Genomic DNA, 23,534 nt, shown 5'->3' with positions numbered 1-23,534 from the left:
TGTCTCTGAATTTTACATAAAATCAAACTTGGTGATTTAACTAAATTTATAATTATTACACTAATAAGATACGACTGAAAAAATGTTTATTACGAAGGAATAGCCCAATAATTTACTGAATCTATTAAAATGATTTATTGTTTAAATTTAATGAGTTAGAAATGAAAATTGTATTTACTTAAGTTACTACTATGAGCTTTACCTGGCTAGAACAATCAAACTCACCGAGATTTGAGGTTATTGGAGCAACTGTTCTGTAGGAGTCTGGCTGTTTATCTTTGGTCTCTATAGACGTGACGCCTTGATAATCTTCATAATCAGCATCATTTTCGCGTGTGTCAATTTGTTGAAGTTTTCTTTTCTTGAATGAATAATTAAAATCATACTTATCTTCAAAATGTTTTAGTTTTTTCGTTTCCGATAATTCGTTTGTTTCAAGCTTTTGCACTTTCAGCACATCTTTGAAATTTTTGGCAACATTATTCCAAACCATGGCAGAAGCTTCGTAGATTTCACTCCTTGGACCTTTAAATACAGTTGTAACATCACCTGGAGTTCCTGTGCTCAGAACCTGGTTCTTTTTATTTTTTAATGATTCTGTTTGGATAGCTGAATTACTTATATCAATCACTCCACTAAAAATTCCTTCCCCAGAGCTTAACAGGTTTAAATTCATCTCTTCAATATCATTTTTATTGGGATAAAGTGAAAACAAAGATTCCACAGTAACTGAGGCTTCTGGTCTTAAGAATGTACTGTGCAAACTTCTTGCAGCTTTTGTATGAATCAGAGGCTGTTGAAAAAAGGGAACAGCTACATTGGTAACAACAGGCTTTATATCGCCATCAATTCCAGTTACATAAAATGTTAGTTGCGTGGTTAGCTGTTGAAATGGAAAATATTGCTGTGGAATAAAAGACGGAGGGGTTTGAATTTGTGGAACCTTAATAGTTGACGTTTTAACGACAGTGCTCTCAGAGAAAGTTGTGCTTGTAAGAGTTCGATAATGTGTTCTACCTCTTAAGAAGACTGGAAGAACCTTTGTAGACAAAATTGTTTCAGTTGTCACAAAGGAGTTCGAGGATGTTATATAGCTCACACTATTTAACCCAGGAGGAGGGAAAAATGGAGCAGGAAAAGGTTGTTGGAGAACAGAAGGAGTTTGTATTTCCGGAGTAATAGTGCTGTATAACGTTGAAAGCGTTGTATAGACCTGATGACTAGTTACTGTGTCAGTTCTTGTACTGTAACCAATCAATCTCTGGACAGTTCTAATAGACTCCCATGAAGTAGTTGTTATTACTATTTCTGTAACTGTTGTATACAAATTATCGGTTGGGCCATTTAAATCAGGAATTCCAATTTTAGAAGAGTATATTGTTTTTACTGTACCATCTGACGTGACAGTCGAATACTCGGAAGGATCTATAACACTTGATTCTATAGCAGTTGTCGTTAAGGTGGCATATGATGTCCGAAATCCATGATAAATAGGTAAAGTTTTTACTTTTGTAATAACAGAACTAACAGTTACTGGAGTTTTGATAGGATGAGATGATTTTAAAGTCGAGTAGTATGTAGAAGTTAAATACGACTTTCTTCTAGACCTAGAATCAAATGATGGCCAATTTCTTTGATTCCGTAAGTGAAATCGATTGCGTGACGTTACTCTATCATCTTCAGGTTCATCTTGATTCACAGAATTAGAGGAAGTTCGCAGACCATGACTGCGCTGCCTGAAAATGTTTACTTCAGGACGTCTCATTCGAACTTTATTTTTGCGAGTGTTTAATGTAAAAACGTTTTCTTCTTCATTTTTTATTTCTTCTTCATTTGTTTTAGATGTTCTTCGAAATGTCCCAAAGCTTCTTCTTCCAAATGTTCTATATCGTCGTCTAAAATTAGTTCGGCTGTATTGTGTTGGCCTTTCTTCCACAGTTTGTTCCTTATTAGGTGATTCTGTAATTTCATAGTCTTCTGTGTTATTATCTTCCTCAAAAGCTGTGTTTTCTTGGTCAGATCGTGCTGCTAATTGCAACGAAGAAGATAAAGTAGAACTTCGTCCCTTTAAAAAAGGAAGTCTCCTTCGTCTTCCAAGGTAGCGATTTGTTGGTCTTGACAAGAAGGGGCGCCTTTTATTACTTTCCAATTGGTCAGATGGAAGATTCTGAGGATCTGCTGTATTTAATATTGCTTCACTTGCTTCTAATTCATCATGTTTTCCATTCTCTGTTGTGTGATCTCTTTCTAGTTCTTCATTTTCTTCCTCCAAATCCTTCCCAAAAGGATTAAATCGACGAGTGAATGATGTTCGACGAAGTTTCAAAGTGAAGGAAGACTGACTTGATGATTTTATTGGAGAAAGAAATGTAGGCCTAGACCTGGAACGAAATGGTCGAATTCGGATTTTGTACTTTTGTTCGTCAATAGGAGCTTCTGTACTGGTCTTGTCTTCTGCATTGTTAAAACTCTCACTGTCATAATCATCAGTTATTTCTTCAGAAGTTTTTGAATGCCTAGAAAAAGATCGAAACCTGCTAGTACTGAAATAATTCCTTGATCTATCAAGTCTATTTCGGCCTAAAACAAAACTAACTGGTCGTCCTGTTGCCTCTTCCTCTTCATAATTATCATGACTTTTCTTGTCACCTTTGTAACGATCATCATCATAATAATTAATGTCGTCGTTTTCTTTATTTCGTGCTAGCAAAGATTTGTCAGAATGTGAATTTTTCAGACCATTATTAGAGACTTCACCCTCTGTTTCTTCAATATCATCGATTACCTTTCCACTTGTGGAAAGTTCTTCACTGTATTCATGAAAATAATCGTAATCTATATCTTCATCATCTGTTCTTATTTCGTTTCTTTTTGTTGGTTTTAACGGTGAAGGAAAATGTATAACTTTTTGTGAGGTTCCTTCTTCATAAATGGTTTCGCTATTTTGTAGTTTAGGTTCTTCACTATGGACTAGGTGCTTGCTTTGCTTCTTATTACCACTGTCACTATAATCAATATCTTGTGGTGTTAAAGGTGAAGTAACAGATACGTCAAAAGAGTGCAATATATTATCTGAACCTACACCTGGGCTTGGATACAATCTAGTTTCTTCATTCAAAGTTGAGTGAGAATTAATATCTTGAGTAGGTTTTGTTACAGGAGATTGTGTATCAACTTCTTCAATTCCATTATCTTCACTATTTGTAAATTCTATGGAAAAGCTATTTTCTTTAGAGTGGAAGATATTCAAAGACAAAGATGTTTCAATTTCTGTAGTCGATTTATAGATTTGATTCTCATTCTTTGGCGTGGACAAAATATCATCGACAATATAATAGCTTGCTAGTGTTTCATAAATATTCTTAACATGCGCTAATTTTACAGAATTTTCTAATATCCTGGACGTGCTTTTTGCTACATGTGCGTAAAATCCATTGAAATGTGTTCCATAGATTTGAGTGGTGTGAATAGTAGTGGTTCCATCATTGATCTCACTTGAAGTTTCAGTGGATATCAATCCTGTAACTTGGCTGTTTCTTTTTGTAGGGGTTGGTGTAATAATACTAGAACTACTACGCGCCACATGCGCATAAAATCCATTGAAATAAGTCCCATACACTTCTGTGGTGTAAATGGTTGTAGTCCGATCATGTATTTCTGTACTTACAGTTGATGAAACTATACCTTCTATATTTCGGATATTCCCTGTTTTATCTTGTTCTTTGGACTTAATAACTGGCAACACTTCAGATGTTTGTCTAGCTACATGTGCATAGAATCCTCCAACGTATGTTCCATAAATCTGAGAAGTATGGACAGTTGTTATTCCATCATTTACTTCTGTACTTGTAGTAACAGACACAAGACCTGTTTTAGAAGAAACCGTGTTCTCTAATGGCGTTGGTTTAATTGGCAATATTTTAGTGGTAGACCTTTGAATATGAGCATATACTCCACCAATAAAAGTTCCATGAATTTGGTAAATATGATGAGTTGTCAAATCGTTGTTTATTTCAATGTTATAAATACTTGTAGACAATATACCGGTTTTATATTCACTCGGCTTAGGAGTAAGTATTTTTGTTTCAGAAGGTTTTGTTTCAGTTCTGGACCGTGTACGTGCTAACTGAGCATAATACTGACCAATATAAGTGCCATATATTTCAGTAGTATAATATATCGTCGTGTCTCCAGTCACTTGGGTGTTAATAATAGAAGAAACCAAACCAGTTACATGCGAAATGTCAACTTCTGATGATTGGATAGCTTTTGATGTGGTTGTAAACGACTGTTTAAGATATGAGAGTGTTTGTGATGTTGTTTGTGCAACTTGCGTATAGATTCCTTCTATAAAAGTTCCATAGATGTTCGTAGTATAAAGTATAGTATTGGTATTGCTAATGGTAGTGGATATATGACTTCTCACAGGCCCAGTTTTATACTTATTTACTTTTGGACTAGGTTGTATGGGATTTTCTTGCACCTTAAAATCATATCTGTTTTTATCTGGGTCAATGAAACTAGAATACAAGTTTTTCGAGTCTTCAGCTGTCGCTTCTGCATAGAATTCTTCACTTTTATTATCAGTAAAATCAGAAGAAACCGTGCGATCTGGTAAAAATAATTTTTCTTTATAAGCATTACTGTTTGTTGAAAAGCTATGACCATCATTACCGCTTCCATATGAAAGGTAAATATTAGAAAAAGTAGATGCAACGTGGGCATAAAATCCACCTAAGTAAGTACCATATATTTCAGTAGTCCACAATGTTGTGGATGGTCCTTGAATATCAGTTCTGGTTATAGATGATAGCAGCCCCAATGATGCTTTGTTGGAGACTGCAGACGTTAAGTGTTCTTTCATTATTGTCGATGTAGTTTTGGCTATATGAGCATATATTTGACCAATATATGTTCCAATTATATTCGTAGTGTAAAACGTTGTAGTTTCATCATTTACGTCGGTATTAACAAATGAAGACAAAAGCCCAGTTCTTGACAATTTGTTATTCGTATGGGAATTAATAACACTGCTTCCAATAGGTGTTGGATTGATTGATGAAATAACTCTTTTGTCAAAAGTATTTATAGCATTTGAATATGTATGAATATCTCTATGAACAATTTGTGTGTAAGAACCTCCTAGGTATGTTCCATAAACTTTTGTGGCATAAACTGTTGTTATTCCATTGCTTATATCCTTAGCTTCCAGAGACTGAATAAGGCCTGTTGGATACAAGCTATTTGGGACACTAATGGAACGTTTAACTAATCTTTTATTATCTCCCTTGAGCGAATAAAGAAATTCATCATCGTCCTTTTCTAGAACATTTTCAGAATAATCATCAAAGGCTTCAAAACTAAGAAGTTTTCTTCTAAGTGGCGTCTTAACATTTTCTTGCAAACCATCGTTAAAATCATTCAACAGATCATTATTGTATGCATTATTTATATAAGAATCAGCAGAAGAGCTATAACTTGACGACAGTGGGGTTGTTGATAAAACTATATTTGCAAAATCAGTTCTTACGGTTGGTTTAATTACAGTGTTAAATGGAAGTTCTGTGTTGGGATACAAATTACTTAAACGATTCGTCCTGTAGAATTCTACCCTTGTTAGAAAAAATGGTTGACTGGAGGAAAAGATATCTTTACGTTTATTAGAGAAAAATTTACTCTTTGCTACCACACTTTCTGAAAGATTTCTCCTAACAAAAGAATTAGAAAATTGCCTAGGATAATAATAAGGCTTAGTCTTTAGTTCATCTTTTGGAAAAATAATCCCTAACTTTTTATAAGGACCAATAAAAGAAGGTATATAAAGTTCACTAGGAGTAAACACCCAATAGTTTTCTTTTGATGAAGACCCTTCCGTAATCGAGCGTTTGTATCGTTGCTTGAATGAAACGGGAGTAGGAACTACAAGATCAGTGACAATGTTTGTTTTAGTTTCTTCTCTACTTGAAACAGATTCTTTTCCATCCTCCAGTAATGTTGTAAAGTAGGTGTATGTCGTATAGTAAGTTACTGGGGTAGGTGTGATAGGATTTCCAGGATGGTGTATTTCCGTTGGTGCATAATTTACTTTTCTGTAAGTATCAAGTGTTACATGATCTTTGACTTTATAAATTCTTTCGGGTCTTTTGTAGGAAACTCCCCGCCTCCCAGATAATAGATCCTTCACATAATTAGTACTTGATGCTCTACCTCCGCATCTTCCATTGCTTCCATCGCAACTGAAAACGTAACGAGGTCGTCCTCTTCGTCCCTGAGGTTTACTTGTTTCTGATGGATAATAACCGGAAGGTACGTAAGACGTTTCTTTGAAACCTGGTTTATAAAAGCTGGCCTTAGTGGGGCTTGGCTTACACGTATGACAGATAATTGGTGTGGCGTGTCTATTTAGGTTGGTGACCGTGTCTTTATGAGTCTCTACAAAGGCAGTTCCGTCCCTGAATTTCGTTGTGTAATATGTGTAGGTTGTGTGATGAACGTTAGGTGGACCAGTATCATAAACATGTTGCAGATTTCTTCGTTCGTATTCAGGTGTTTGGTTTTCTGATATCGTTACGCTTATCTCATTAGCAACAGTTGCATAACGGGTTTTAACGACTGGTCTTCCGTTGACGTAGTGGGTCGTGTAATACGTATAGGTAGAATAGATAATATGTGGATCGTTTGCTTTGCAATTTCTGCACCCAAGTTTCTCGCGTCCTTGTGTTTCATAGACCAACCTGTTATTTTGACCTGACGGAGCTTGTGTGTGGTACACTGCATCAGGCAAATATGTTCTTGAATCAACAACATACTGCTCGGGATACTTAATGGAAGACTTAACTTCAACGTTACTTAAAATGGAGGAACCACCATGTTGGTTTAACACTGTCGTGAAGTGCGTAGTCGTTGTGTAGAAGGTTACTGGAGTAGCTACAATATCTCGCTTCTTTCTCATTTTCTTTCCTTTTCCTAAAATATTAAGTACACTTGAATTGGTCAAGGAAGGACTGTATAGTTTTCTTTTACGCGCAGAGAGGGCAATTTTCCCAAAATCCATAGGGTCTTCTAATGGAGAATAATATTTCTTTGAGCGTTTGTATCGTTGCTTGAATGAAACGGGAGTAGGAACTACAAGATCAGTGACAATGTTTGTTTTAGTTTCTTCTCTACTTGAAACAGATTCTTTTCCATCCTCCAGTAATGTTGTAAAGTAGGTGTATGTCGTATAGTAAGTTACTGGGGTAGGTGTGATAGGATTTCCAGGATGGTATATTTCCGTTGGTGCATAATTTACTTTTCTGTAAGTATCAAGTGTTACATGATCTTTGACTTTATAAATTCTTTCGGGTCTTTTGTAGGAAACTCCCCGCCTCCCAGATAATAGATCCTTCACATAATTAGTACTTGATGCTCTACCTCCGCATCTTCCATTGCTTCCATCGCAACTGGAAACGTAACGAGGTCGTCCTCTTCGTCCCTTAGGTTTACTTGTTTCTGATGGATAATAACCGGAAGGTTCGTAAGACGTTTCTTTGAAACCTGGTTTATAAAAGCTGGCCTTAGTGGGGTTTGGCTTACACGTATGACAGATAATTGGTGTGGCGTGTCTATTTAGGTTGGTGACCGTGTCTTTATGAGTCTCTACAAAGGCAGTTCCGTCCCTGAATTTCGTTGTGTAATATGTGTAGGTTGTGTGATGAACGTTAGGTGGACCAGTATCATAAACATGTTGCAGATTTCTTCGTTCGTATTCAGGTGTTTGGTTTTCTGATATCGTTACGCTTATCTCATTAGCAACAGTTTCATAACGGGTTTTAACGACTGGTCTTCCGTTGACGTAGTGGGTCGTGTAATACGTATAGGTAGAATAGATAATATGTGGATCGTTTGCTTTGCAATTTCTGCACCCAAGTTTCTCGCGTCCTTGTGTTTCATAGACCAACCTGTTATTTTGACCTGACGGAGCTTGTGTGTGGTACACTGCATCAGGCAAATATGTTCTTGAATCAACAACATACTGCTCGGGATACTTAATGGAAGACTTAACTTCAACGTTACTTAAAATGGAGGAGCCACCATGTTGGTTTAACACTGTCGTGAAGTGCGTAGTCGTTGTGTAGAAGGTTACTGGAGTAGCTACAATATCTCGCTTCTTTCTCATTTTCTTTCCTTTTCCTAAAATATTAAGTACACTTGAATTGGTCAAGGAAGGACTGTATAGTTTTCTTTTACGCGCAGAGAGGGCAATTTTTCCTAAATCCATAGGGTCTTCTAATGGAGAATAATATTTATTTGAGCGTTTGTATCGTTGCTTGAATGAAACGGGAGTAGGAACTACAAGATCAGTGACAATGTTTGTTTTAGTTTCTTCTCTACTTGAAACAGATTCTTTTCCATCCTCCAGTAATGTTGTAAAGTAGGTGTATGTCGTATAGTAAGTTACTGGGGTAGGTGTGATAGGATTTCCAGGATGGTGTATTTCCGTTGGTGCATAATTTACTTTTCTGTAAGTATCAAGTGTTACATGATCTTTGACTTTATAAATTCTTTCGGGTCTTTTGTAGGAAACTCCCCGCCTCCCAGATAATAGATCCTTCACATAATTAGTACTTGATGCTCTACCTCCGCATCTTCCATTGCTTCCATCGCAACTGGAAACGTAACGAGGTTGTCCTCTTCGTCCCTGAGGTTTACTTGTTTCTGATGGATAATAACCGGAAGGTACGTAAGACGTTTCTTTGAAACCTGGTTTATAAAAGCTGGCCTTAGTGGGGCTTGGCTTACACGTATGACAGATAATTGGTGTGGCGTGTCTATTTAGGTTGGTGACCGTGTCTTTATGAGTCTCTACAAAGGCAGTTCCGTCCCTGAATTTCGTTGTGTAATATGTGTAGGTTGTGTGATGAACGTTAGGTGGACCAGTATCATAAACATGTTGTAGATTTCTTCGTTCGTATTCAGGTGTTTGGTTTTCTGATATCGTTACGCTTATCTCATTAGCAACAGTTTCATAACGGGTTTTAACGACTGGTCTTCCGTTGACGTAGTGGGTCGTGTAATACGTATAGGTAGAATAGATAATATGTGGATCGTTTGCTTTGCAATTTCTGCACCCATGTTTCTCGCGTCCTTGTGTTTCATAGACCAACCTGTTATTTTGACCTGACGGAGCTTGTGTGTGGTACACTGCATCAGGCAAATATGTTCTTGAATCAACAACATACTGCTCGGGATACTTAATGGAAGACTTAACTTCAACGTTACTTAAAATGGAGGAGCCACCATGTTGGTTTAACACTGTCGTGAAGTGCGTAGTCGTTGTGTAGAAGGTTACTGGAGTAGCTACAATATCTCGCTTCTTTCTCATTTTCTTTCCTTTTCCTAAAATATTAAGTACACTTGAATTGGTCAAGGAAGGACTGTATAGTTTTCTTTTACGCGCAGAGAGGGCAATTTTCCCTAAATCCATAGGGTCTTCTAATGGAGAATAATATTTCTTTGAGCGTTTGTATCGTTGCTTGAATGAAACGGGAGTAGGAACTACAAGATCAGTGACAATGTTTGTTTTAGTTTCTTCTCTACTTGAAACAGATTCTTTTCCATCCTCCAGTAATGTTGTAAAGTAGGTGTATGTCGTATAGTAAGTTACTGGGGTAGGTGTGATAGGATTTCCAGGATGGTGTATTTCCGTTGGTGCATAATTTACTTTTCTGTAAGTATCAAGTGTTACATGATCTTTGACTTTATAAATTCTTTCGGGTCTTTTGTAGGAAACTCCCCGCCTCCCAGATAATAGATCCTTCACATAATTAGTACTTGATGCTCTACCTCCGCATCTTCCATTGCTTCCATCGCAACTGAAAACGTAACGAGGTCGTCCTCTTCGTCCCTGAGGTTTACTTGTTTCTGATGGATAATAACCGGAAGGTACGTAAGACGTTTCTTTGAAACCTGGTTTATAAAAGCTGGCCTTAGTGGGGCTTGGCTTACACGTATGACAGATAATTGGTGTGGCGTGTCTATTTAGGTTGGTGACCGTGTCTTTATGAGTCTCTACAAAGGCAGTTCCGTCCCTGAATTTCGTTGTGTAATATGTGTAGGTTGTGTGATGAACGTTAGGTGGACCAGTATCATAAACATGTTGCAGATTTCTTCGTTCGTATTCAGGTGTTTGGTTTTCTGATATCGTTACGCTTATCTCATTAGCAACAGTTGCATAACGGGTTTTAACGACTGGTCTTCCGTTGACGTAGTGGGTCGTGTAATACGTATAGGTAGAATAGATAATATGTGGATCGTTTGCTTTGCAATTTCTGCACCCAAGTTTCTCGCGTCCTTGTGTTTCATAGACCAACCTGTTATTTTGACCTGACGGAGCTTGTGTGTGGTACACTGCATCAGGCAAATATGTTCTTGAATCAACAACATACTGCTCGGGATACTTAATGGAAGACTTAACTTCAACGTTACTTAAAATGGAGGAACCACCATGTTGGTTTAACACTGTCGTGAAGTGCGTAGTCGTTGTGTAGAAGGTTACTGGAGTAGCTACAATATCTCGCTTCTTTCTCATTTTCTTTCCTTTTCCTAAAATATTAAGTACACTTGAATTGGTCAAGGAAGGACTGTATAGTTTTCTTTTACGCGCAGAGAGGGCAATTTTCCTAAATCCATAGGGTCTTCTAATGGAGAATAATATTTCTTTGAGCGTTTGTATCGTTGCTTGAATGAAACGGGAGTAGGAACTACAAGATCAGTGACAATGTTTGTTTTAGTTTCTTCTCTACTTGAAACAGATTCTTTTCCATCCTCCAGTAATGTTGTAAAGTAGGTGTATGTCGTATAGTAAGTTACTGGGGTAGGTGTGATAGGATTTCCAGGATGGTGTATTTCCGTTGGTGCATAATTTACTTTTCTGTAAGTATCAAGTGCTACATGATCTTTGACTTTATAAATTCTTTCGGGTCTTTTGTAGGAAACTCCCCGCCTCCCAGATAATAGATCCTTCACATAATTAGTACTTGATGCTCTACCTCCGCATCTTCCATTGCTTCCATCGCAACTGGAAACGTAACGAGGTCGTCCTCTTCGTCCCTGAGGTTTACTTGTTTCTGATGGATAATAACCGGAAGGTACGTAAGACGTTTCTTTGAAACCTGGTTTATAAAAGCTGGCCTTAGTGGGGCTTGGCTTACACGTATGACAGATAATTGGTGTGGCGTGTCTATTTAGGTTGGTGACCGTGTCTTTATGAGTCTCTACAAAGGCAGTTCCGTCCCTGAATTTCGTTGTGTAATATGTGTAGGTTGTGTGATGAACGTTAGGTGGACCAGTATCATAAACATGTTGCAGATTTCTTCGTTCGTATTCAGGTGTTTGGTTTTCTGATATCGTTACGCTTATCTCATTAGCAACAGTTTCATAACGGGTTTTAACGACTGGTCTTCCGTTGACGTAGTGGGTCGTGTAATACGTATAGGTAGAATAGATAATATGTGGATCGTTTGCTTTGCAATTTCTGCACCCATGTTTCTCGCGTCCTTGTGTTTCATAGACCAACCTGTTATTTTGACCTGACGGAGCTTGTGTGTGGTACACTGCATCAGGCAAATATGTTCTTGAATCAACAACATACTGCTCGGGATACTTAATGGAAGACTTAACTTCAACGTTACTTAAAATGGAGGAACCACCATGTTGGTTTAACACTGTCGTGAAGTGCGTAGTCGTTGTGTAGAAGGTTACTGGAGTAGCTACAATATCTCGCTTCTTTCTCATTTTCTTTCCTTTTCCTAAAATATTAAGTACACTTGAATTGGTCAAGGAAGGACTGTATAGTTTTCTTTTACGCGCAGAGAGGGCAATTTTCCCTAAATCCATAGGGTCTTCTAATGGAGAATAATATTTCTTTGAGCGTTTGTATCGTTGCTTGAATGAAACGGGAGTAGGAACTACAAGATCAGTGACAATGTTTGTTTTAGTTTCTTCTCTACTTGAAACAGATTCTTTTCCATCCTCTAGTAATGTTGTAAAGTAGGTGTATGTCGTATAGTAAGTTACTGGGGTAGGTGTGATCGGATTTCCAGGATGGTGTATTTCCGTTGGTGCATAATTTACTTTTCTGTAAGTATCAAGTGTTACATGATCTTTGACTGTATAAATTCTTTCGGGTCTTTTGTAGGAAACTCCCCGCCTCCCAGATAATAGATCCTTCACATAATTAGTACTTGATGCTCTACCTCCGCATCTTCCATTGCTTCCATCGCAACTGGAAACGTAACGAGGTCGTCCTCTTCGTCCCTGAGGTTTACTTGTTTCTGATGGATAATAACCGGAAGGTACGTAAGACGTTTCTTTGAAACCTGGTTTATAAAAGCTGGCCTTAGTGGGGCTTGGCTTACACGTATGACAGATAATTGGTGTGGCGTGTCTATTTAGGTTGGTGACCGTGTCTTTATGAGTCTCTACAAAGGCAGTTCCGTCCCTGAATTTCGTTGTGTAATATGTGTAGGTTGTGTGATGAACGTTAGGTGGACCAGTATCATAAACATGTTGCAGATTTCTTCGTTCGTATTCAGGTGTTTGGTTTTCTGATATCGTTACGCTTATCTCATTAGCAACAGTTTCATAACGGGTTTTAACGACTGGTCTTCCGTTGACGTAGTGGGTCGTGTAATACGTATAGGTAGAATAGATAATATGTGGATCGTTTGCTTTGCAATTTCTGCACCCATGTTTCTCGCGTCCTTGTGTTTCATAGACCAACCTGTTATTTTGACCTGACGGAGCTTGTGTGTGGTACACTGCATCAGGCAAATATGTTCTTGAATCAACAACATACTGCTCGGGATACTTAATGGAAGACTTAACTTCAACGTTACTTAAAATGGAGGAGCCACCATGTTGGTTTAACACTGTCGTGAAGTGCGTAGTCGTTGTGTAGAAGGTTACTGGAGTAGCTACAATATCTCGCTTCTTTCTCATTTTCTTTCCTTTTCCTAAAATATTAAGTACACTTGAATTGGTCAAGGAAGGACTGTATAGTTTTCTTTTACGCGCAGAGAGGGCAATTTTCCCTAAATCCATAGGGTCTTCTAATGGAGAATAATATTTCTTTGAGCGTTTGTATCGTTGCTTGAATGAAACGGGAGTAGGAACTACAAGATCAGTGACAATGTTTGTTTTAGTTTCTTCTCTACTTGAAACAGATTCTTTTCCATCCTCTAGTAATGTTGTAAAGTAGGTGTATGTCGTATAGTAAGTTACTGGGGTAGGTGTGATAGGATTTCCAGGATGGTGTATTTCCGTTGGTGCATAATTTACTTTTCTGTAAGTATCAAGTGTTACATGATCTTTGACTGTATAAATTCTTTCGGGTCTTTTGTAGGAAACTCCCCGCCTCCCAGATAATAGATCCTTCACATAATTAGTACTTGATGCTCTACCTCCGCATCTTCCATTGCTTCCATCGCAACTGGAAACGTAACGAGGTCGTCCTCTTCGTCCCTGAGGTTTACTTGTTTCTGATGGATAATAACCGGAAGGTACGTAAGACGTTTCTTTGAAACCTGGTTTATAAAAGCTGGCCTTAGTGGGGCTTGGCTTACACGTATGACAGATAATTGGTGTGGCGTGTCTATTTAGGTTGGTGACCGTGTCTTTATGAGTCTCTACAAAGGCAGTTCCGTCCCTGAATTTCGTTGTGTAATATGTGTAGGTTGTGTGATGAACGTTAGGTGGACCAGTATCATAAACACGTTGCAGATTTCTTCGTTCGTATTCAGGTGTTTGGTTTTCTGATATCGTTACGCTTATCTCATTAGCAACAGTTTCATAACGGGTTTTAACGACTGGTCTTCCGTTGACGTAGTGGGTCGTGTAATACGTATAGGTAGAATAGATAATATGTGGATCGTTTGCTTTGCAATTTCTGCACCCATGTTTCTCGCGTCCTTGTGTTTCATAGACCAACCTGTTATTTTGACCTGACGGAGCTTGTGTGTGGTACACTGCATCAGGCAAATATGTTCTTGAATCAACAACATACTGCTCGGGATACTTAATGGAAGACTTAACTTCAACGTTACTTAAAATGGAGGAGCCACCATGTTGGTTTAACACTGTCGTGAAGTGCGTAGTCGTTGTGTAGAAGGTTACTGGAGTAGCTACAATATCTCGCTTCTTTCTCATTTTCTTTCCTTTTCCTAAAATATCAAATACACTTAAATTGGACAAGGAAGGACTGTATAGTTTTCTTTTACGCGCAGAGAGGGCAATTTTCCCTAAATCCATAGGGTCTTCTAATGGAGAATAATATTTATTTGAGCGTTTGTATCGTTGCTTGACTGAAACGGGAGTAGGAACTACAAGATCAGTGACAATGTTTGTTTTAGTTTCTTCTCTACTTGAAACAGATTCTTTTCCATCCTCCAGTAATGTTGTAAAGTAGGTGTATGTCGTATAGTAAGTTACTGGGGTAGGTGTGATAGGATTTCCAGGATGGTGTATTTCCGTTGGTGCATAATTTACTTTTCTGTAAGTATCAAGTGTTACATGATCTTTGACTTTATAAATTCTTTCGGGTCTTTTGTAGGAAACTCCCCGCCTCCCAGATAATAGATCCTTCACATAATTAGTACTTGATGCTCTACCTCCGCATCTTCCATTGCTTCCATCGCAACTGGAAACGTAACGAGGTCGTCCTCTTCGTCCCTGAGGTTTACTTGTTTCTGATGGATAATAACCGGAAGGTACGTAAGACGTTTCTTTGAAACCTGGTTTATAAAAGCTGGCCTTAGTGGGGCTTGGCTTACACGTATGACAGATAATTGGTGTGGCGTGTCTATTTAGGTTGGTGACCGTGTCTTTATGAGTCTCTACAAAGGCAGTTCCGTCCCTGAATTTCGTTGTGTAATATGTGTAGGTTGTGTGATGAACGTTAGGTGGACCAGTATCATAAACATGTTGTAGATTTCTTCGTTCGTATTCAGGTGTTTGGTTTTCTGATATCGTTACGCTTATCTCATTAGCAACAGTTTCATAACGGGTATTAACGACTGGTCTTCCGTTGACGTAGTGGGTCGTGTAATACGTATAGGTAGAATAGATAATATGTGGATCGTTTGCTTTGCAATTTCTGCACCCAAGTTTCTCGCGTCCTTGTGTTTCATAGACCAACCTGTTATATTGACCTGACGGAGCTTGTGTGTGGTACACTGCATCAGGCAAATATGTTCTTGAATCAACAACATACTGCTCGGGATACTTAATGGAAGACTTAACTTCAACGTTACTTAAAATGGAGGAGCCACCATGTTGGTTTAACACTGTCGTGAAGTGCGTAGTCGTTGTGTAGAAGGTTACTGGAGTAGCTACAATATCTCGCTTCTTTCTCATTTTCTTTCCTTTTCCTAAAATATCAAGTACACTTAAATTGGACAAGGAAGGACTGTATAGTTTTCTTTTACGCGCAGAGAGGGCAATTTTCCCTAAATCCATAGGGTCTTCTAATGGAGAATAATATTTATTTGAGCGTTTGTATCGTTCCTTGACTGAAACGGGAGTAGGAACTACAAGATCAGTGACAATGTTTGTTTTAGTTTCTTCTCTACTTGAAACAGATTCTTTTCCATCCTCCAGTAATGTTGTAAAGTAGGTGTATGTCGTATAGTAAGTTACTGGGGTAGGTGTGATAGGATTTCCAGGATGGTGTATTTCCGTTGGTGCATAATTTACTTTTCTGTAAGTATCAAGTGTTACATGATCTTTGACTTTATAAATTCTTTCGGGTCTTTTGTAGGAAACTCCCCGCCTCCCAGATAATAGATCCTTCACATAATTAGTACTTGATGCTCTACCTCCGCATCTTCCATTGCTTCCATCGCAACTGGAAACGTAACGAGGTTGTCCTCTTCGTCCCTGAGGTTTACTTGTTTCTGATGGATAATAACCGGAAGGTACGTAAGACGTTTCTTTGAAACCTGGTTTATAAAAGCTGGCCTTAGTGGGGCTTGGCTTACACGTATGACAGATAATTGGTGTGGCGTGTCTATTTAGGTTGGTGACCGTGTCTTTATGAGTCTCTACAAAGGCAGTTCCGTCCCTGAATTTCGTTGTGTAATATGTGTAGGTTGTGTGATGAACGTTAGGTGGACCAGTATCATAAACATGTTGCAGATTTCTTCGTTCGTATTCAGGTGTTTGGTTTTCTGATATCGTTACGCTTATCTCATTAGCAACAGTTTCATAACGGGTTTTAACGACTGGTCTTCCGTTGACGTAGTGGGTCGTGTAATACGTATAGGTAGAATAGATAATATGTGGATCGTTTGCTTTGCAATTTCTGCACCCAAGTTTATCGCGTCCTTGTGTTTCATAGACCAACCTGTTATTTTGACCTGACGGAGCTTTTGTGTGATACACTGCATCGGGCAAATATGTTCTTGAATCAACAACATACTGCTCGGGATACTTAATGGAAGATTTAACTTCAACGTTACTTAAAATGGAGGAACCACCATGTTGGTTTAACACTGTCGTGAAGTGCGTAGTCGTTGTGTAGAAGGTTACTGGAGTAGCTACAATATCTCGCTTCTTTCTGAACTTTCTTGTTACGTATTTTTTTTTATTAGCTTCATTTAATATATTTGGATTTACTGAAGTATTGACATCTGTCGTTAGGTTTTTAACTTTTGTGAAATGACTGACTTTTGTCGTCATATGGTGTTTAGTTAATATACTGAAGTACGTTGTATTCTGTTTTGTATGTATAATGCTGGTGTTCTGTGACGTAATGTTTTCTTTAACGAGTTTTTTCGTTTGGTTTTCATCGGTTGGTTTTAAATAACGGGTATTGATAATTTTTTTTTTAGATCCTGCCACGGTGTTTGTCGTAAAGGTCTCCAGATTTCCGAATAACGTGCTAATTAATCTTGATCCATCGATAATCGACAAAAGAGAAGGTTTTAAAGTTGTTTGTTTTACGTTAGTTTCTTCCATGTTGTTTATATTCCTTCTTTTGTCTTCTTCTTTTCCAGGTTCAACACTTGATGTACTTCCATGTGACGTTATAAAATAAGTAAATGTTTCATATGGCACCTTAAACGAGCTAATAAGCACAGGATTGTCACTCCCTGATATAACCCTTTGTGATATTTGAGAGTGATAATTTGTCGGATCACTAGAAGTTGTTGAAATTGTTTCAGATAAACTTTCTACAACAGGCGGAATGTTATCGTAATATGTTGTGAAGGATGTGTTAGCTGTGTTTAAAGTTCGTTGTTCTATTTTCCTTGCATTAATGGGAAGATAGTTTACAGTTATATCAGTATGTTTTTCAGCAGCTGTAGGTTTGATGTGAAGAAGAGTAATATTTTGCGAGTCTTCTTTTCGACTGTTCCTAGTTGCTTCACCACCAATTGTTGTGGGATGTGTGAAAATCTTCTGCGTTTGAGTTACTTTTTCAGACAACGACGAAATAAAGGAAGGGGTATCGGTGACTGGTGCAGTGACTTTTCCCGTAGAGATGTCACTCCAATCTTTCTTATACAGTGTAGTGTGGTAGGTGTGTGTTGTAGAATATGTAATGGGTGCAAGAGTTCTGGTAGTCTTAATTTCATAAGTAAACTTTAGTTTTGCAACCGATGATTTAGTTGACAATGTGTTTTGAAGCTTTTCGACGTCAATAAATTCTTGTGATATAATATTTGTGCTAGTTGAAACTTTAGTACTCTCGTCTTTGAAACTTATATGACGACTATTATATCGTTCATTATGGTTATCAAAAGAATTTCTTGGTTGTGCTTCTCCAGGTAGAATAAATCCTGTTGTTAAAATACGAGGTTCAGTTTCTTTTTCAGACATCACAGCAACTGATGACACTGTGTCGACGCCTTTAACTGTATATTTACCAACTGTGGGTTTCTCATTTTCTGTTATCTCCTTTAATGGTATAGATGTTTCAGGAATAACAACGTTTCCTGTTAATGCGGTAGATAATGAATCAATAAATACAGATCTTTGGATAGATTGCTTACTTTCAGTTGTGCTGTTGGTTAGTATAATCTCATCTCCTGAATCAGGTACAGAATTAAGTAGAATAAACCCCTGTGTTAAAACAACTGACGAGGATTGTATATGCAAATTTCTAGGTGCCTCAACTGTTTCTTTCGATGAAGGCACAAAAGTATTTTTATCTTCTGAGTCAAAAGTTTCAGGAAGACTTTCTTCCAGCATTTCTTTAAAAACGATAGGCGCCTGATATATTATTGAAGTGCTTGGCAAAACCGAACTTATTGCGATGGTTAGTAATGTTGAGTCATCATCCTGTAAAAAACTGGATAAACGAGAGGATGAATTTCCAGATTCTAGTTGCTGTACAGTATTTGTAATATAACTTGTCGATGTAACTTTGTTACTATCAAACAGGCCGGATATAAATGAAAGTGTAGAAAAGGAGGATTCATATAAAATATTGATAGATCTCTTAAACAGCTCTGATTCTGCAGTTGTGTGTATTTTAGTTCCATCAGTTTCTACCACATCAGTGTTTTCGCCAGCTATATTTTGAATAACGGTTTTCTTCGTCTTCTCAGTGGAAAAGCTTAAAACACCGCCCAAATTCACATCTAATGACGAAAACGATGAATGTTTTTGTTCAGACTGAGGAATTTCTAATGAAGGGAAAACTGAATAGTAATAGCCACTCTTTCCATTTTCGGTTGAGCTTCCAATGGAACTCAGAGTCTCTGTTTCACCACCTTTAGAAGTGAAAACTGTATCGACATTATAATCGTTTGTCTTTTGAACAGTGAAGAATATGCTTGATGTGCTTTGTATGACATGAGCATACTTTCCTTCAATGTAGGTACCGAAAACAAGTGTTTTCCATTCTGTTGTTATCCCATCATTGACATCATTACCAGTTAATGATGATACTAAACCTGTAGGATAAATTGGAGTTTCCGTAAAAAATTCTGAATTTTCAATATTTACCTGCGTTAATGAAGTAAGTAAATCAGCTGTAAGTGTATTTGTTGTCAAGTAATCTATGGCGTGTTTTCCCGAATGTTCTGTTTCTTCACTTGGATCCTTCTCTTCTGTACCTAAGAAAAAAGACTCAGACAAAACCTCACCTCTTTTACTATTAAAAGGTATATTTAGCTTGCTGGAATAGTGTCCTTTATTTGTCTTTTCTTTTTCACTTGAACCTTTTTCCATGGCGTCATCCGTCTCTAAATCAGTGGACTTTAAAGTGGATAAGTTTTCTTTAATGAACAAAGGGTCTGACGTTCGATGTCTCTCATTATCTTCACCAGTCTTATTTATATATGCCTCATTGCTATATCTATGTTTCTCATTGATGTTTGCCTCTTTACTATTACCTAGCAGCTTTTCTTTTGTATGTACTGTAACAGGATTATCAGACATCATACCGTAAACATTTGTTGTTTGAGGAGTGAGGGCAGAAGATGGCAAGAACATTACTTCAGTTCCAGAAATTGTTGTAGAAAATTCAGCAAAGCCAAATAATGTTATCGTTGAGCTAATTTCGCCTAATAAATGTTTTGTTTTTTCAGCTAGGACTTTGTCTTTCTTAGGAGTTTTATCAAAGGCAGAATAAAAAGAAGTATATGCGACTTGTTTATCTCTTGTATCATAATCATTTTCCTCAAATAGAGGATCGTAAATAGGCCCAAATGTGCCAATGGTCTTTGTAAGTCTGATATCATGTTGTGAAGTAGCTTTTAGTGGTTGGAATATTGTATTTTTCTTATTGATTTCAGGATTCATGAAATGTGTGGATAATTGCTCTACAGAGTTCTTTATCACATTATTTCTAGTGGACTTTCTCTTCAAGTACCACTCCCGTTCAAAAACACTATCAGTCTTCTGTGTGGATATGATAAGATCCGAAACAATAAAGTCATCCTCTAAAAGTTCAACTCTTCTCCCAATTATTCCTGCTCCAGTCCTCAGTTCGCGAGATTCCTGATGCGAATTCTCATGTGGGACTTTTTTGTAATAGTCTTGAGGATACGCAGTTACACCTTTGACGTCTGTGATCTTAACCGTTCCAAATTTACCAACTGTAATGCGATCAGCCTTATTTGTGTCTTCCTCTGTGTCTTCATATACACTATAAGGCATACGTGAACTGTTTATATTCTTTCTACGTTTTCTTACATCGACCTTTGCTGTATTTGTAGGGAGTTCTTCTGAAATTTCTTCAATTACTTCTTGAATTTTTAACCTAGGTCCGTTAATCAACGTATCTTCCATGAGCTCCCCTTTTGTTTGAACCTGCCCAGAAATAATTTGATAATCCCTTCCCACTTTTTTTCTCTCACCTTCTAGTTTGTACACTGCACTCGGTTGTACCTCACCCTTATTGACAACTACATCTTGATCCGTTTTATGTTGATCTCCATCATTCCGTATTAACCTCTTACCCATAAGGAAAAAATCTGCAGGCACCGTTCTTAGTTTTCCAAGTAAATGGTAGTTTTGTATTGTAGAGATTGCATCTGCAAAGTTTTCAGTTTCATACTGACGGCGACTAGAAGAACTCAGGGAAGAAACCAGCTCATTAACTGCAGTTTGATAGACTTTTCCAGATGTTAAGGAAGCAAACCTTTCAGAGCCGCTTGTCACTCTATATACAGGATACTCAGGGTGTACATAATTATCAGAAGCTGGATATATAATTGTTGAAAAACTTTTCAGGATCTGAGCATACGTTCCATCAATATAATCTCTGTGAATTTCTGTTGTATAAACCGTTGTTTTGTCACTATTAATTTCTGTACCTGTAATAGCAGAAAGGAGCCCAGTAGGATAAACCACTTTTGTGGGGCTTATTGTGAACATATCACCTTTAAACTTTCCATTTTTACCATTTTCAATGATTGGGGTTGCAAAAGATGGTTCCTGACTGTCAAGAGCTGATTTTTTTATAGGTTGATACTTAGCACTAGGCATCGTAGTGTAACTGCTACCCATATACGTATCGTGTACTTCCACTGTGTATACTGGTGTGTCACCACTTACTTCTGAGTTCATCATTGAGCTGAATAATTCTTGTCCGACTTCATCTGAATAGAACCATTGGAAACATTTTATAACAATACGTTAAATTTAAGCTAAACCTATAAGAATAATAAAACACGATTCTTATACATATATATATATATATATATATATATATATAAGAAATGTTACATTTTATCAGTCCTCTCTTTCTGTAGCTTATTTCAATAAAAAATTGGTTTAATATTATTTAAGTGAACCAGATTTTTTTATTTATTGTGTTAATATTTTATTCTTCTATACCTTTTGCCACATGTGTACATGAGAAACTCATTGTTAGTGGGTAGCTGATGTAATGCAACAATGCTTGAGCACCTAGATAACTCCTATATTGAAGCAGCAAGGAACTCCAGGTGTTAGAACATCAAGAACGTTCGGAAATTAAAGTTGGTAAAAGCTCCCATTATTAGAGCATAAAGACCTTCTGTTATTTAACCATTCACTAAACACACAAGCAGACGGAAAGTTAATGATTCATGTTCTAACCAAGCAAAAGCACATATTTACCAACTTCAAAGCTGTATTTATCGCGTGACATAAACTATGACGTTTCAATACCCTACACTGTGTCTTAAAATTCCAAATAACATTAAAAATAAATAAATCACTTGTCCGCCGTAGGACAATATTAAATTACCTGCTTCTCGTTCAGCAGCCAAGATATCTTGAAGGCGGTCTTCATCTGGACACATATAAGTAGACTTGTCCTGAGACGTGCCTATATGGAAAAAGTGTTATTAGGAAATTATTACGCTACTGACATTATACTAACTCTAGCTTTTTGATTCAAGTTCGTTTCCACTTGTTTATTATTATATAATTTTATTTCACATTTTTCACCTGGTACTCGTCTTATGTCATTTTGTTTCCCTAAAATAATTAGCAAAAAGAAAATATTTGTAAATGCTGCCATGGGATAGGGAATGTCTGAAACAAAAGACATTTTGTTAACAAGCTAATTAATAAAACTGTTCCTGTTTGTTTGTTTTTGAATTTCGCACAAAGCTACTCGAGAGCTATCTGTGCTAGCCTTCCCTATTTTAGCAGTGTAAGACTAGAGGGAATGCAGCTAGTCATCACCACCCACCGCCAACTCTTGGGCTACTCTTTTACCAACGAATAGTGGGATTGACCGTCACATTATAACGCCCCCACGGCTGAAAGGGGCGAGCAGGTTTGGCGCGACCGGGATGCGAACCCGCGACCCTCAGATTACGCGTCGCACGCCTTAACACGCTTGGCCATGCCGGACCTGAAAACTGTTTCTACGTATTCTGTACACCAACTAATTTTGCTAGGATAATTAATGCATTTGTTTGTTTGTACTTGAAACTTGCTTTTAACTTCGAATTTATGTTAGTCAACGAAGCGAAAAATTTATAAATCATACGTGATCCGATCTATGTCAAACAAATAAATATTTTTGGAGATGTTACTTGGTGATTCTTTAATTCCAGCAAAAGTGTAGTAACCTAGAGACATTTCATAAAGTTAGTGTACACAATTTTATGATGTAATTATTCTGTTTTTAGTTGGTCAACGAATTCATATGGAAATATAAGATTCCAGAGTTTTTGTACAAGAAAAACATGTTCGTTTGTGTTCATTAAGTTTTTTTTTGTAAATTATAGTAAAGGTATTGGCACAATGCTGTCAAAACATATTAAAGTATTTCTATTTTAACATAATATTTGATATTTAACAAACCTTCGTCGGATCCATCCAGACAGTCGCTGACTCCGTTCCCAACATATTTGCTATCTACACAGCGGGGAAGTCCGCACTCACATTTGTGTTGACCTTTCCTACATTCTGGTTGACAAACATACTAAAATATCTCACCACAAGACTATATTACTTCATTCAAAACACAAAACTTCTACTCAGAATAGTGCTCTAGAATAAGTTGAACAACGTTGAAGCTTGATAACTATACTTAAATCAATTTTATTTTATAGTTATAAATAACAAAGTATACTAGCTAATCATCAATATACACCACATAAAGTACGTTATTAACACTCACCACTTACTATAGAGTATAGACGGTGTAGTAACTAGCCTTCAGTAATGCTCATAGCTTGTCATGGTATAGCAGCTAATAACTAATACTCAACATTCACCATATTCAGTATATCAGCTAGACACTAATATTCAACATTCACCATATTCAGTATATCAGCTAGTCACTAATATTCAACATTCACCATATACAGTATAGCAACTAGTCACTAATAATCAACTTTCACCTTATTCAGTATAGCAGCTAGTAACTAATACTCAACATTCACCATATTCAGTATATCAGCTAGTCACTAATTACACAACATTCACCATATTAAGTATATCAGCTAGTCACTAATACTCTATATTCACCATATTCAGTATAGCAGCTAGTCACTAATACTCAACATTCACCATATTCAGTATATCAGCTAGTCACTAATACT

At 37.3% G+C, this 23,534-nt stretch overlaps 1 protein-coding gene across 1 annotated transcript in view; it reads right to left on the bottom strand.

Annotated features, from left to right (window-relative positions):
* Positions 1-23,534, bottom strand: part of LOC143231387 (uncharacterized) — an 83,934-nt gene that overhangs the window by 17,574 nt on the left and 42,826 nt on the right. Inside the window, exons 4-7 of the mRNA XM_076465933.1 lie at positions 22,792-22,896; positions 21,722-21,802; positions 10,655-21,089; positions 226-10,622 (exon numbers count right to left, since the gene is read on the bottom strand). Of these exons, the coding sequence (XP_076322048.1) occupies positions 226-10,622; positions 10,655-21,089; positions 21,722-21,802; positions 22,792-22,896 (21,018 nt within the window). The remainder of the gene's footprint in view (positions 1-225; positions 10,623-10,654; positions 21,090-21,721; positions 21,803-22,791; positions 22,897-23,534) is intronic.

Source organism: Tachypleus tridentatus, chromosome 11 (genome assembly GCF_004210375.1).
Source record: "Tachypleus tridentatus isolate NWPU-2018 chromosome 11, ASM421037v1, whole genome shotgun sequence".
NCBI lineage: Eukaryota > Metazoa > Arthropoda > Merostomata > Xiphosura > Limulidae > Tachypleus > Tachypleus tridentatus.
This window is presented reverse-complemented; position numbering and strand designations above follow the sequence as displayed.